This window comes from Nyctereutes procyonoides, unplaced genomic scaffold, assembly GCF_905146905.1.
Source record: "Nyctereutes procyonoides isolate TBG_1078 unplaced genomic scaffold, NYPRO_anot_genome, whole genome shotgun sequence".
NCBI classification, from domain to species: Eukaryota; Metazoa; Chordata; class Mammalia; order Carnivora; family Canidae; genus Nyctereutes; species Nyctereutes procyonoides.
Window position 1 is genome coordinate 6,439,943 of NW_026575151.1, and position 16,007 is coordinate 6,455,949.

At 34.2% G+C, this 16,007-nt stretch overlaps 1 protein-coding gene across 16 annotated transcripts in view; it reads left to right on the top strand.

Annotated features, from left to right (window-relative positions):
* Positions 1–16,007, top strand: part of SEC31A (SEC31 homolog A, COPII coat complex component) — a 75,278-nt gene that overhangs the window by 28,969 nt on the left and 30,302 nt on the right. For 10 of the 16 annotated variants that reach the window (XM_055312938.1, XM_055312940.1, XM_055312941.1 and 7 more), the window contains exons 11-18: positions 397–633; positions 2,303–2,377; positions 3,524–3,562; positions 4,050–4,127; positions 6,454–6,529; positions 6,959–7,137; positions 13,689–13,815; positions 14,777–14,922. In XM_055312938.1, the coding sequence (XP_055168913.1) occupies positions 397–633; positions 2,303–2,377; positions 3,524–3,562; positions 4,050–4,127; positions 6,454–6,529; positions 6,959–7,137; positions 13,689–13,815; positions 14,777–14,922 (957 nt within the window). The remainder of the gene's footprint in view (positions 1–396; positions 634–2,302; positions 2,378–3,523; positions 3,563–4,049; positions 4,128–6,453; positions 6,530–6,958; positions 7,138–13,688; positions 13,816–14,776; positions 14,923–16,007) is intronic. The other 6 variants (XM_055312942.1, XM_055312945.1, XM_055312947.1 and 3 more) reach the window with 1 other exon arrangement.

Genomic DNA, 16,007 nt, shown 5'->3' on the forward strand with positions numbered 1-16,007 from the left:
GAGCCACGAACAGAAGGTGAGGCAAATACTTGAATAGCAAATAGTTGAATCAAAGGAGGTCTGTATTATATTGAGGGCAACTGAGGTGGAGGAGGTGGCATTTGCCTGGGCTTTGAAGAGAAGTTAACATTGAATATGTGGAAGTTAGTAAAAGCAAGTAGGTGAGAAATTTGGGGCACAGTGAATAGTACATTTTATCTAGAAGATAGGTGGTATGAAGAAAAATGATAATTGAAGGCTGGGGACAGATTGTGGAGTATGGGCGTCTGTATCAGCTAATTTTACCCAAAGTGATTATTAAGGTCTTAGTTCTTTCCGTTAACAGGTTTTTCAGGAGCATGCTTTTAGGCCTTATCCTTGTGTTCAAATTAACTGTTATTTTTTTTTGTTTCATAGTTTGGAGGCAAACTGGTTACCTTTGAGAATGTCAAGATACAGTCCCAGCAGGGAGCTGAGCAGCAGCAGCAGCAACACCATGTGTTCATTAGCCAGGTTGTAACAGAAAAGGAATTCCTCAGCCGATCGGACCAACTGCAGCAAGTCGTGCAGTCACAAGGATTTGTCAGTTATTGTCAGAAAAAAATCGATGCTTCTCAGACTGAATTTGAAAAACATGTGTGGTCCTTTTTGAAGGTAAGGTTGAGATTATCTGCAAATTTAACTATTCCCATGATTTTCTCAATCTGTTCTTATTAAAGAAGTTATTAGGGCAGCCCTGGTGGCTTGGCAGTTTAGCGCCACCTTTGGCCCAGGGCATGGTCCTGGAGGCCCCGGGTTGAGTCCGCATCGGGCTGCCTGCATAGAGCCTGCTTCTCCCTCTGCCTGTGTCTCTGCCTCTCTGTCTCTCTCTGTGTCTCTCATGAATGAATAAGTAAAATCTTAAAAAAAAAAAAAAAGTTATTGCAAGATTGTGATTTCAGGAGCTTCATGATGAAATTAAAGAAAACTTACAAAGAGAGGTAAGTGGGTGGCTCAGTGGTTGAACATCTGCCTTTGGCTCAGGTCATGATCCTAGGGACTCAAGGATCAAGTCTTACATTAGGCCTCCCGCAGGGAGCCTGCTTCTTCCTCTGCCTATGTCTCTGCCTCTCTCTGTGTGTTTCTCATGAATAAATAAAATCTTTGAAAAAGAAAGAAAGAAAGAAAGAAAGAAAGAAAGAAAGAAGAAGAAAGAAAGAAAGAAAGCTAGCTTACGAAGAACACACAACCGTATTTTTATATCAAGAGTTCTTCCCTCTCTGCTTTGAAAAGCCTATTATGAAGTACTTAAATAAGAAAAAAAATGATGTAATGACTGTATTTAAGTGAGAGAGATTAAACATTTGGCAGACCTATTTTAAAATTATAACATAGAGCTTAGTATAATAAAAACAATATTTAATTCCTGTAGTAGATCCAGTTAAGGAAAATAGGAAAAGAGGGAAGAGTTATAAGGGAGAGAAATTGGAGGCCTTTCTTCTTCCTTTTACTGAATTGTATTTATGACAATAGGAAATAGAGTTTTCTGGTTGGTTATTTTGCATCCAGTGGAATGTCTGTTTCTTGATACTGAATTTTCCAAAGAGATCTTGAATACAATAAGGTTAAATTATAAAATTACAGAATTTTATATCTTGTAAATACTCATTTTGGGAAAGAGTTTTAGGACATCAAGTGTTTCACAGTGTTGCATTTTGCATGAATATAACCATTGGACATGAGTTAGTTTGTATTTATCAAAAATATACATTAGGGGATCCTTGAGTGGCTCAGCAGTTTGGTGCCTGCCTTTGGCCCAGGGCGTGATTCTGGAGTCCCGGGGTCGAGTCCCACATCAGGCTCCCTGCTGCTTCTCCCTCTGCCTGTGTCTCTGCCTCTCTCTCTGTGTGTGTCTCTCTTGAATAAATAAAATCTTAAAAAAAAAAATATATATATATATATATAATATATGTGTTAAAAGTAAGCTTTGGGGTGCCTGACTGGTTCAGTCAGAGCATTTGACTCTGATCTCGGGGTCATGAGTTCAAGCCGCACAGTAGACATAGAGCTTACTTTAAAAATAAAATAAAAGTAAGCTTTATTCAACAAGGATAATTAATTACTAGTATACTTACTATTTTAAAAAGTAACCTATTAAAACTATTTTGAGGATTCTTTTTTATAGTAAACCTTCTATATAGTAGATAGAGAAATCTTTAGTTGATAATAGTACACTTTAATAGACTTTATTTTTTATAGTTTTTAATAATTCTAGTTGGAATTTGGTCAAGTAATTAAGAATTTAAATGCAGATCTTTACTTCAAGGTTATGTCTTCTTTAAAGGTAAACTTTGAGGATGATTCTCGGGGAAAATACCTTGAACTTCTAGGATACAGAAAAGAAGACCTAGGAAAGAAGGTAAATTTCTGGGAAAGTTAAAAGGCTGTGCTTATGCAAGTAAAATATTTATGTATAAGTGTTCTTTTTATAAACTTCTATACAGGTAATCTCAAATCAGTCAATAAATATTTAATAAGAATTTGTATTTGGTTGCCAAAGTTCCAAATACAGATTATTAAATATGTAATTCCACCTTGTACCTGGATATAAAAGCTGCAAGAAACACCTTGATTTAAAACATGATTTAAAAGAGCTGTGTCATATCTGGATAAAATCGGGCCTTAAAAGATAAGAGGCTATCAACTTCAAACAGTGGAAATAATACTTAGATTTTTAGAAGGTGTGTAACCAATGGCCCTGGGGGAAAGAAAACGAAGCAACTGTTAGAGGCACCCCCCACACACACAATATTGACATGAACAGCACAAGAAACACTGACTTTGGAAACCTTGAAGGAAGTATTTTAGATTCTTTGTGTAATTTATATTAGCACTTTGTTGTTCTTTGAAAGTGGCTAGAGTTTTCTATAGCATTGCAGGGTTGCCACCTACCTCATACAGCTTAGATATTGCACACTCGGAGCAGTGCTGTCACATCACAGCCCTACTGTTTATACTGTTTATTGGCTGTCTGTCTTTGTTCATTCCTTTAGGTTTTTTTATATTTAATTTTTTTATTAGTCTAAATGTTTTGGTGCTATAACCCTTTTAGATTTGTAAGAAATTAATATAAAAAGCTTTACTGAATACCTAATACTGAATACTGAATAGAATCTGATTGTCAGAATACTTCTAATAGTCGTTCTTTTGGTAGTACTTGAAGAAATTTTTAAAAATTACTTATAGTTATTTAAAAGTGGAAGAGGGGCACCGGCTGGCTCAGTCGGTTGAGTGCTTTGTCTTTGGCTCATGTCATGATCTCAGGGTCCTGGGATGGAGCCCCCGCGTTGGGCTCCCTGCTCGGCAGGGAGTCTGCATCTCTCTCCCTCTGCCCATCCCCTGTTTGAGCGCGCGCTCTCTCTCTCTCTCTCTCTCTCTCTCTCTCTCTTTCAAATAAAATCTTAAAAAAAAAAAAAGGAAAAGAAAAAGAAAATGGAGAAAGAGGTAAGCATTTGCTGTATGCCTTGAAATAGAATTCCATGGTGAATTGTTGTTTTTATTTCAGATTGCTTTGGCCTTGAACAAAGTGGATGGACCCGAGGTGGTAAGAAGGCCTTTAAAATAGCTACCTTCCAAAAATTTGGTGTAGGTCATAACAGAGAAGGAAATGTAATTTAAGAAATGTGTCTGTTTATTGCTTTACAGTATAAAAATAAATAATGATTGTAGATATTTTAGTAAGTGAATTCTCATTTTAAAATAGTGTACGTTTAGCTGGTAAAGTATTCCTTTCTCTTGATGATATTTAAATTTTGCAAAAGAGGAAAAACAACATCAATGACTGCTCAGATTCTTAAGGTTAAGATCTTTGTGCCTGAGGGACATTTGATAGGAAAAAAAGGGAAGATCTTATCAGTAATGGCTCTTTGCTTTTCCTCTGATAGTGTTTCTTAAATAAATTTACTTAGCATTACTTCTTATGATTAAACTAGCTCTGAATGTTGTTGGTTGGGTCTTTTGTCTTCCTTGTTCACTAATACTCTTAATGCTACATTCTTCAACTTCCCTTGTAATTGTTTTGTGTACCAAAGGCTCTTAAAGACTCTGACCAAGTAGCACAGAATGATGGGGAGGAGACCCCTGCTGCTGAAGAGCAGCTCTTGGGAGAGGTACTTGTTTTTTTCCTTTTTAATTACATTGGGAAAATATGTGATATTTGTTTATCTCTCATTGAACTGTGGAAAATTTGCTTGACTACTTGTTCCAAAATGAAGTTGGAATATATTGTTTTCTTAGAGATTTTGGGGGTATGAGTCTATATACTAGATTGACAGAAATATCATCTATGAAATCTTTAGTTCTCTGATCTAGCTTCTGGATTATGTGTCTTAAAATTAACAGTTGATGTGAGATTGACTTAATTTGGACAGATATCATCATGTTAAAATGAAAAATTTTACTGAGAAATACACGATACATTGCATGTAAAGTTAATGTTTTTTTCTTGACACATTAATATTTAGAGCCCACTATCAGTGGCAAAGACTTGTAGATTAGTCTTGAACTTTGAATCCAAGTATAGAATTTTTCACTAAATAAACTGATTATCATGATTTACTGATTGTCATGATAAACATGTCATGAGTGGTAGTTGGCAATTTTTATAACTAGTTAAAAAGAGTCCTTGAACACAGAGTTGTATCATTAATTTTTTTTTCCTTTTTTTCTGTTTTTTTTTTTAATCATTACTAAATAATTCTGCACTTTTCTTGCTTTCTAATTGTATTTCATCTTGGAAAATTAATCAACAAGTTCTTGTTTCTCGTCTCATCTTTGACTTTTTCATTGTTCTTTCTGATATGGAGATACCCTGACTGTAGAATATTTCTTGCAATCCTTTACTAAGTTATAAGGATAATTCATCAGTAAATTTAGACTTTTGCAAGATAATTACTAAAAAACACGTTCCATAGAAGTGAATCTTCTAACATTTATTTAACCTGAGAATAAAGAATATGAATAAAATCTTTGTAAAAATTTGAACCAATTTTGAGAATACCTATACAGATTTTGTAGGATACACTGAAGAAATGTACTTTTCATTTATGTACAACTAGACTATGTATTATCAAATAGAGGACCATTTGGAAATACACTTATGAATTAATAGATCAGAATAACATGTATTTAACAAAACGGTGTCACTAATGTGTACTTTCAGAGTATTTGAAAGAATTTTAAGGAGGTGAAATCTTCCCCTTTACTTTGATGATGCTGTTTTTCAGACATAGTAGTTTACACATTGAAAATACTCAACATATAATAAACTTTTTCAGACTTATATTTTAGAAGTTTATGAATAAGGATTTATTCATTGTTTCTTAGAAGACAAATTTGAAAAATTATGAGTTAAGAAAAAGTCATTTTTGTAAGTTAGTGAATATAATCAGATCAGTATCTGATTCTAAAAAAAAAATTCTAAAATGCTTCTCTTTATTTAAGGAAAGATATTAAGGTTATGATTATTCTCCTATAATGGTCAGTATTAACTAATTAAGCATTATTTACAGATAATGCTGTACTGTGCCCTGCACTAAAATTCCCCAATCCAAAAATGCCCCTGACTTTGAACTAGGTGCTTACGTTCAGATGTATAGGTAACATAAGCACAAAATATAGATATTTTATCTCATGCAAGACAGCTATTTTTTTCTTTAAAAGTTTCTCTGTAATCTCTGATATATTTTATTTTTGTCTTTTTGTGAATTTTTATGCATAGAAGGGAGCACTTAAACTTTTTGCCAGCAATATGCCTTCCTTATGTTTCTTTTCTTCTAAAGAAAGAAAACACAGAATTTCTTTTTACTCAGTCTTATAGATAATCTCAGGAGTTTATAACAGAACTGTATATCTTTTTACCAGACCAACCTGCTATTGCTGCTAATATAGGACTAATTTAAGAGAATACAAAATATGTAATTGAATTTTAGTATACTCATACAGTCTTTTATTTAGCATTTGTACAGGGGCACCAAGTGATTTTTTTTCAATTTTGACCAATTCGGTTAAAAGACCTTATAACTAAACTTAATGGACAGAAATTTTTAGACATGTAGAAAATTTTAAATGTATAGCAGCAGGGTTGTTTTAAAGTCCAAATACGGTAAAATTTAAAATGTGTATTTTGCATGTTTCAAGCTATTCTTACTTGAAGTATCTATGGAAACTAAGATTCTTTAGTAATTTCTGAGCTACCAGTATTAGATATGGAATCTTAAAGTTTTTTTTAACATTATTCCTGATGACTTTGTATTTTACTTATTATTGTATGATGGGAGTTAAATCTCAGGAAAGTCTTAGATCTGAGAACTTTTCTGGAATAATTTGGCATGTTATCTAGTCAGTAGGTGAATAATCATATATAAATCTTGTTTTGCCAGTAAATTATTCCACAGTTTCATTCTGGCTAACTTGCTACCCTTTCCATCTCTTTAGTGCATTAAAGAAGGAAAACAAGAATCTGAATTTCTACCATCAGCAGGAGGAACATTTAACATCTCCATCAGTGGCGGTAAATACCTATTTCATTTTGATTTTTGACTGTTTGAAAGCAAATAGTCCCTAAGTTAAGGTTACAAATGTATTGTTGCAAGTGATGGAGGATTGAAAAAAAGAACTCGGTTATTTAGTATATGTAATCAGTCTCTTGGAGATAGAGGTTTGTTCTGACATCTATGTGATTTAAAATCAGAGATAATGATCTCTGTTATTCTAGCTTAAGCAGTTGAAAAATGTGTTATTTTACCTGATTTTACTTACATACATTTCAGTATATTTCCATAGACCTCAAAAACTTGTGTTAGAAATTAATCTACTAGTAATATTCAGAAATTAGCATTGTTTTCTCCTTTGTTGTCCATTTAATAATTGATATGTATAGGATTTTTTTATTGTAACAAAAACTCTATTTAATTTGAGTGTTATTATTTCCTTATTGCAGATATTGATGGTTTAATTACTCAAGCTTTGCTGACGGGTAACTTTGAAAGTGCTGTTGACCTTTGTTTACATGATAACCGCATGGCTGATGCCATTATATTGGCCATAGCAGGTGGACAAGAACTCTTGGCTCAAACCCAGAAAAAATACTTTGCAAAATCCCAAAGCAAAATTACCAGGGTAGGTTATTTTAAAAATAGATAAACTATAACATTTATCTGATTATAAAAGCAATTCATTCTTACCTAAGATAATTGAAATACAGAAAACAATAAAGAACATAAAACCTACTCATAATTCCTTGAATCAGAAATAGTTACTGTTGATATTTTGGCATTGTTATTATTTTTATTTTTTGTACTTTGTGTATAGAATTTTTTAAATGAAAAGTACGTTTCATATTTTTATCATAGAAAAGTTAGAAGATAGAAAAATTTAAAGATAAAAAATTTAATTTTAAAATTCTAATTCTGGGTAGCCCGGGTGGCTCAGCGGTTTAGCACCGCCTTCAGCCCAGGGCATGATCCTGGAGACCCGGGATCGAGTCCCACGTCCAGCTCCCTGCATGGAGCCTGCTTCTCCCTCTGCTTGTGTTTCTGCCTCTCTCTCTGTTTTTCTCATGAATAAATAAATAAAATGTTTTTAAAAAAAAAATAAATAAAAATAAAATTCTAATTCTTCAGTCAAATTGGTGCATACTCTTTTGTACCTCTTTCTATGTATTTGTAGAATTATTAAAAACAGAACCATTGGGAAGCCTGGGTGACTCAGCAATTGAGTGTCTGCCTTTGGCTCAAGGCGTGATCCTGGAGTCCTGGGATCGAGTTCCACATTGGGCTCCCTGCATGGAGCCTGCTTCTCCCTCTGCCTGTGTCTCTGCCTCTCTCTTTCTGTGTCTTTCATGAATAAATAAATAAAATCTTAAAAAAAAAAAAAACAATCAGGACCATATGTGTGTATATATGTATGCTGTTTTGCTTATAGATATTGCCACTTACATTATAAATGGTTTACCATATCATTAAAGATTCTTATAAAAATATTTAATTGCTATATAATGTTTTGTAGTAAGGATACATCATTTCTCTTATTTTGGGGATGTTTAGGTAATTCCTAAGATTTTCCTAATATAGATAAGGTAGTGATAAACATCTTTGTGGTACCTAAGGATTTTGTGTGATTTCTAGTTGTTTAATGAAGCTGTAAGTCCTAGAAATGGAATTTTTGCTGCAGAGTCTGAACACTTTTAAGCCCTGCTTAATGTTATTAAATGTCTTTCCATAAAAGTTTTCTCAGTGTTCAGTCCTGTCAGCATTGATTGCTGTCAGTCTCCCCTGCTTTATCTCATGTCACTCCCTCTGTTATTTTTCAGCCACACTTGCTGCCTTTCAGTTGCTTGCACATTCTCTGTGCCTTTCTCCCTTGGAACTTTGCACCCAAGTGTTCTGTTGCTCTGGAATATTGGTTTTTTTCTTTTCTTTCTTTTTTTTTTTTTTAATTTAAATTCCAGTTAGTTAACATAAGGTATTATATTAGTTTCAGGAATACAATGTAGATTCAGAAATTCGATTCATACTCCATGCTCATCCCAGCAAATGCACTCCTTAATCCCATCCATCCCCTTCATCTATTTCACCCATCTCCCCATCCACCTTCCTTTTGGTAACCATCAGTTTGTTCTCTGTAGTTGAGAGTGTCTTTCCTGGTGTGCTCCTTTATCTTTTTTTCTCTCCTTTGGTTATTTGTTTTGTTTCTTAAATTCCACATAGGAGTGAAATCTTATGGTACTTCTCTTTCTTTGAATGACTTATTTTGCTTAGCATAATACTCTCTGGCTCCATCCACATCATTGCAAATGGCAAAATTTCATTTTTTTATGGTAGAGTAATATTCCATTATATGTATTTATTACATCTTCTTTATCCATTCATCAGTCGATGGACATTTGGCCTCTTTCCATAATTTGGCTATTGTTGATAATGCTGCTATAAACATCAGTGTGCATATATATCCCTTCAAATCAATATTTTTGTATCCTTTGGGTAAATACCTATTAGTGCAATTGCTAGATCATAGAATAGTCTATTTTTAACTTTCTGAAGAACCACCACATTGTTTTCCAGAGTGGCTACACCAGTTTGTATTTCCACTAACAGTGAAAGAGGGTTCTCCTTTCTCCATACCCTTGCCAACATCTGTTGTTTCCTGTGTTTTTTATTTTAGTCATTCTGACAGGTGTGAGCTGATACATCATTGTAGTTTTTATTTGTATTTCCCTGATGATGAGTGATGTTGAGCATCTTTTCATGTGTCTATGTCTTCTTTGGAAAAATATCTATTCGTGTCTTATGCCCATTTTTACTGATTATTTGGTTTTTGTGGCTGAATTTTATGTTATTTATATATTTTGGATACTAACCCTTATTCAGGTATGTCATTTGTAAATATCTTCTCCCATTCCATCAGTTGCCTTTTAGTTTTGTTGATTGTACTTCGCTGTGCAGAAACTTTTTATTTTGATGAAGTCCCAATAGTTTGTTTTTGCTTTTGTTTCCCTTGCTTCAGGAGACATACCTAGAAAGAAGTTGCTACGGCTGATGTAGAAGAGGTTAATGCCTGTGTTCTTCTCTAGAATTTTTATGGTTTCTTGTCTTGCGTTTAGGTCTTTCAACCATTTTGAATTTATTTTTGTGTATGGTTTGAGAAAGTGGTCTAGTGTCATTCTTCCACATGTGGCTGTCCAATTTTCCCACCACCATTAGTTGAAGAGACTAGTTTTTCCCCATTGGATATTCCTTCTTGCTTTGTCAAAGATTAGTTGACCGCAGAGTTGTAGGTTCATTTCTGGGTTTTCTGTTCTGTCCTATTGATCTCTGTGTTCTTATGCCAGTAGCATACTATCTTGATCACTACAGCTTTGTAATATAACTTGAAATCCAGAATTGTGATGCCTCCAGCTTTCCTTTTCTTTTTCAAGCTTGCTTTGGCTATTCAGGGTCTTCCGTGGTTTCATACAGATTTTAGGATTGTTGTTCTACATCTTTGGAAAATGCCCTTGGTATTTTGTTAGGATTACATTAAATGTATAGATTGTTTTGGGTAGTGTAGATATTTTAATAATATTTGTTCTTCCAACCCATGAGAATGGAATATCTTTCCTTTTCTTTGTGTCATCTTCAGTTTCTTTCATCAGTTTTCAGAGTATAGGTCTTTTACTTCTTTGGTTAGGTTTATTCCTAGGTATCTTATCATTTTTGGTACAATTGTGAATGCGATTGACCCCTTAATTTCTCTTTCTTAATTTCTCTTTTCTCTTTTTACTGCCTCATTATGAGTATATAGAAAGGCTACAGGTTTCTCTACATTGATTTTGTATCCTGTGGCTTTACTAAATTCCTCTATCAGTTTGAGCAATTCTTTAGTGGAGTAATTTTTTGGGTTTTCTACATAGAGTATCATGTCATCTGCAAATAGTGAAAGTTTGACTTCTTTCTTGCCAGTTTGGATGGCCTTATGTTGAGGTGTGTTCCCTCTAAACCTGCTTTGTTGAGACTTTTTATCATGAATGGATGTACTTTGGCAAATGCTTTTTTCTGCATCCTTTAAAAGGATCACATGGTTCATATGCTATCTCCTGTTGACGTGATGTATCACATTGGTTGATTTGCGAATATTGAGCTACTATTGCAACCCAGAAATAAATTCTACCTGATCATGATGAATGGTTTTTTTTAAATGTATTGTTAGATTCAGTTTGCTGGTATTCTGTTGAGGATTTTTTATCTATGTTTATCAGAGATATTGGCCTATAGTTCTTTTTTTGTGCTGTCTTTGTCTGGTTTTGGTATCAGGGTAATACTGCCCTCATAGAATGAATTTGGAAGTTTTCTGTTTTGGAGTGGTTTGAGAAGAATAGGTATTAACTCTTTTTTTTTTTCTTTTTAAGATTTTATTTATTTGAGAGAATGTGAGTGAGAGAAGGTGCAGGGGGAGGGGCCAAGGGAGAGAGAGAAGCAGACTCCCAGTTCAGCAGGAAGTCCATCACTCAATCCCTGAGCTCCAGGATCATGACCTGATCCGAAGGCAGACACCCAACCAGGTGCCCCAGTATTAACTCTTCTTTAAATGTTTGGTAGAGGGATCCCTGGGTGGCTCAGCAGTTGAGCACCTGCCTTCGGCCCGGGGTGTGATCCTGGAGACCCAGGAGCAAGTCCCACGTCAGCCCTTGCATGCGCCTGCTTCCCTCTGCCTGTGTCTCTGCCTCTCTCTCTCTCTCTCTCTCTCTCGGGTAAATAAATAAAATCTTTAAAAATAAAATAAAATAAATGTTTGGTAGAATTTGCCTGTAAACCCATCTAGTCCTGGACTTTTGTATTTTGAGAGTTTTTTTTTATTACTGATTCAATTTCATTGCTGGTTATTGGTCTGTTCAAATTTTCTATTTTCTGTTTCTTCTTGTTTCAGTTTTGGTAATTTATGTTTCTAGGTATTTACCTATTTCTTCTAGATTGTCTAGTTTGTTGGCATATAGTTTTTTTATAATCTCTTATAATTGTATTTCTGTGATGTTAGTTGTTATTCTCTCTCATTTGTGATTTTATTTACTTGAGTCCTTCCTCTTTTCTTTTTGGTAAGTCTGGCTAGAGGTTTATCAGTTTTATTAATTTTTTCAAAGAACTAGCTCCTGATTTCATTGATCTATTCTAATGCTGTTTTTAGTTTCTATATAATTTATTTCTTCTCTAATCTTTATTATTTCCTTCCTTCTGCTGACTTTAAGCTTCATTTGTTCTTTTGCTAGTTTCTTTAGGTGTAAGGTTAAGTTGTTGGAGATTTTTCTTGCTTCTTGCTTTTTCTTGCTTTCTTGCTGTATTGCTATATACTTCCCTCTTAGAACCACTTTGCTGCATCCCAAAGGTTTTGGACCATTGTGTTTTCATTTTCATTTGTTTCCATGTACTTTTTTCATTCTTTTATTCCCTGGTTGACCTATTCGTTGTTTAGTAGCATGTTATTTAACCCCCACATATTTGTGATCTTTCCAGATTTTTCTCTTATGGCTGACTTCTAGTTTAATTAGCATTGTGATCAGAAAAAGTATGTAGTGTGACTTCATTCTTTTTTTTTTTTTTGAAGCCTGTTTTGTGACCAAATATATGATCTATTCTGTGTTCCATGTGCACTTGAAAAGAATATATTCTGCTATTCTAGGATGGAGTGTTCTGAATATATCTGTTAAGTCTATCTGATCCAGTGTGTCATTCAAAGCCATTGTTTCCTTGTTGATTTTCTGTTTAGATCTTCCATTGATGTAAGTAGGTTATTAAAGTCCCCTACTATTTTTGTGGAGTTTTTTTTTTTTTTTAAGATTTTATTTAGTTAAGAAAGCGTAAGTACACAAGCAGCGGGGACGGGACAGAGGGATTGTGAGAAACACTGCTGAGCAGGGAGCCTAACACAGGGCTCAATCCCAGGACCCTGAGATCATGACCTGAGCCAAAGGCAGATACTCAACCAAGTGAGCCACCCAGGTTACCCCTATTTTTGTGTTATTATCAGTTAGTTCTTTTATGTTTGTTATTAATTGTTTTATATATTTGGGCACTCCCATGTTGGGTGCATAAATATTTACAATTGTTATGTCTTCTTGTTGGATTGTCCTCTTTATTATTATATAGTGTCTCCTTTGTCTCCTGTTACAGTCTTTGTCTTAAAGTCTAGTTTGTCTGATAGAAGTATTGCTATTCCGACTTGACATCCATTTGTGTGACAGATGTTTCTCCAGCCCCTCACTTTCAATCTGCAGGTGCCTTTCGGTCTAAAATGAGTCTCTTGTAAGCAGCATATAGATGGGTCTTGGTTTTTTTAATCCATTCTGATACCATATGTCTTTTAATTGGAGCATTTAGCCCATTTATATTCAAAGTAATTATTAATAGATAAGTATTTATTGCCATTTTATTACTTGTTTTATGGTTGTTTCTGGAGATTTTCTCTGATCTTATCTTTTACATTTTGCTGATTTTTTTTTTTTTTTAGTGATATATTTGGATCTCTTTCTTTTTATTCCTTGCATGTTTTTTAGCAGTTTTTGGTCTATCTTTACCATTAGGTTTGTATAGCCTCTTCTGCCTGTAGCAATCTATGTGAAGTTGATATTAATTTTTAAGTTTGAACCCATTCTTTTCTCCTCTCCTCCTCATTATTTATATATATTATTATATTTTATATCCGTGTATGTGTGTGTGTGAGAGAGAGAGTTCCTTGACTCATTTTCAACTTCTGGGATATTTAAGACAATTGGATAGTTGTTTAGTTGTATTCATGGGACCAGGTAAGCATAAAGTCCTCCTAATCCTCTGCCATCTTCCTGTTTCCCAACCTGTTTTCTTCTTGATGAAGTTAATTCTGACTTCATATCTCACATGTAGTCAGAACATTTTTCCTGATCCATCAGACCAAGTCATGTTTTCCTGTTAAATATTTTGATAATATCCTATACTTTTCCTTTCCAGCCTATGTATAAAATATGTTTGTTTGTTTGTTTTTGAGGAAAAATAATAACCATCTTTTATGTCAGTTGGCTCAAGGTTATACTTCACTTTGCTGCTGCTTTATTCTATATGAAATACTGTGAATAGTAATTTTGAATGATATGGTTGATTAGCCAGAGCTAATTTTTAGTAATATACCAAAGGCTTTTAATTCTCCCTTTATTTTCCCTTCTTAAGCTAATTACTGCAGTGGTAATGAAGAACTGGAAAGAAATTGTTGAGTCTTGTGACCTTAAAAATTGGAGAGAGGCTTTAGCTGCAGTATTGACTTATGCTAAACCAGATGAGTTTTCAGCCCTTTGTGGTAAGAAAATGAGGCTTATATTTATATTTATATTATGTTAATGGCATAGTATATTTTAAATAAAATTACTGACAGCATTAGAAATTTTTGCAAACCAACTAATCACAAATAAGAAAAAGAAGTTCTCGGGTTGCCTGGATGGCTCAGCAGTTGAGCCATCTGCCTTCAGCTCAGGACGTGATCCCAGAGTTCCAGGATTGAGTCCTGCATCGGGCTCCTGCATTGAGCCTGCTTCTCCTCCCTCTGCATATGTTTCTGCCTCTCTCTGTGTCTCTCATGAATAAATAAATGAATAAATCTATAAATGAATCTATAAATAAATAAATGATAAAATTAGTAATTATAGCATTTGAATGGAAATTACAAATTATCATTAAAGGCCATGACTAGACTGGCTAAGGAATTATACTCCTTATTTGTAACAACAGAATCTTTAGGCCACAAGTATAAAAACAACCAACCATTTGCTACCTTGAAAATATTATGAGAATATGAAAGTTATAAGGTATTAATTTTATCATCATAAGTAATTTATAGTAGTCCTGCCTACCATGTTCATTCCAAATATGCCATATTTTAGTCTACTACTTACACAAACATCAGATATGATGAAGTGGAATTAAATGTTCATTAGGATTTTTCTTCTCAAATATTATTCCCATTTATTATTTTTTAATATAATTAATGGAAATTCTGTAGCTAGTTATATAGAACCTTGTGAAGTCATTTTTTATATACATTTAGTCATTTCCATTCTTTTAACAAATAAATATTTACTGAGCATTTATAAAACAGTGGTTTTTCTCTCTGCTACTCATGGTTGTGAAGTTTAATTCATACTTCTGTAAATACTATTGGCCTACTTACAACTTCATATATAGATTGCTTTAATCTTTTAATAAGTATAAGTGTATATAAGTATATAAGTATAATCTTATTTTGTTTTCCTCTTGATCTCTAGATCTTTTGGGAACCAGGCTTGAAAGTGAAGGTGATAGCCTCCTGCAGACTCAGGCATGTCTCTGCTATATTTGTGCAGGGAATGTAGAGAAACTAGTTGCATGTTGGACTAAAGCTCAAGATGGAAGCAATCCGTTGTCCCTTCAGGTTAGTATCTTTGAAACAAAATGTGTTTCCTTTCTAGTGTTGTCTTTCACCTTACTTATATTCTAGGAATTGGTTTGTTCCAGAAGTTCACTGCTTTTACCATAGTTCTCTATGTTTTAGAAGTTCTTTTGCTGGGTAATTTATGTGTCTTGGTAGCTATGTAAACAGAGGGGCAAAGTATGAGATGATGGAATAGTAAAATGGGGTCATAACTGTTTGTGAAATCAGGGTTATAATTTGGTAGTTTACTGGGGGAAGTAGGTAGCAAGAACATGAAAACAGCCCTAGGGACAGCCCCAGTGGCTTAACTGTTTGGCGCCGCCTTCAGCCCAGGGTGTGATCCTGGGGACCAGGGATCGAGTCCCACGTCGGACTCCCTGCGTGGAGCCTGCTTCTCCCTCTGCCCGTGTCTCTGCCCCCCCCAATAAATTAATTAATTAATTAATTAATTAATTTAAAAAAAACAGCCCTAGAATTTACTTCTTTTTCCACGTGCTTCTCTTTTGCTGCCCCTGGTGATCCTATCTGCCTTGGGCAAGGAAAGAAGCAATATGGGGTAAATGAATGAGAGGCATCCCCAGTACCAATAGAGAATAGATTAAGATATTCACTAAAACTTGGGCAAGAGAGGAAGTAAAGGAATATGGGGACTCCTTTCAAGTACTGAGTAACTATATATTTAGTTATTTTTTTTTTAAGCATTTAATCAGCAGAGTCTCATTTCATTCGAGTGTATTTCTTTTTCTCTCTGGAAAGAAATTTTCTCAGTAGAGTAGTAACTTTAAAGATCACTCCATTGAAATTAAAAATCTGGTAGGAAATCAAGGCTTTCCTTCTAACCGCTTGTGAGAAAAAACATTTGTTTCACACTTCTGGATCTATGTACCTCTGAAGGGCAGATAGGTAGGATATTCTTGTGCTTAGTACTTTAAGCTCCCCATTGTTGAAATAATTGGTATTGAAGAGCAATATGAGAAACTTTGGGTTGAAATAGTAAGCTCATTAGAGGTCACTTCATAGTACCTACTGTTTTTATAGTGTAAGTAGTATGATGCTTTTAGTCATAGTTCGTTTTATACTTACTG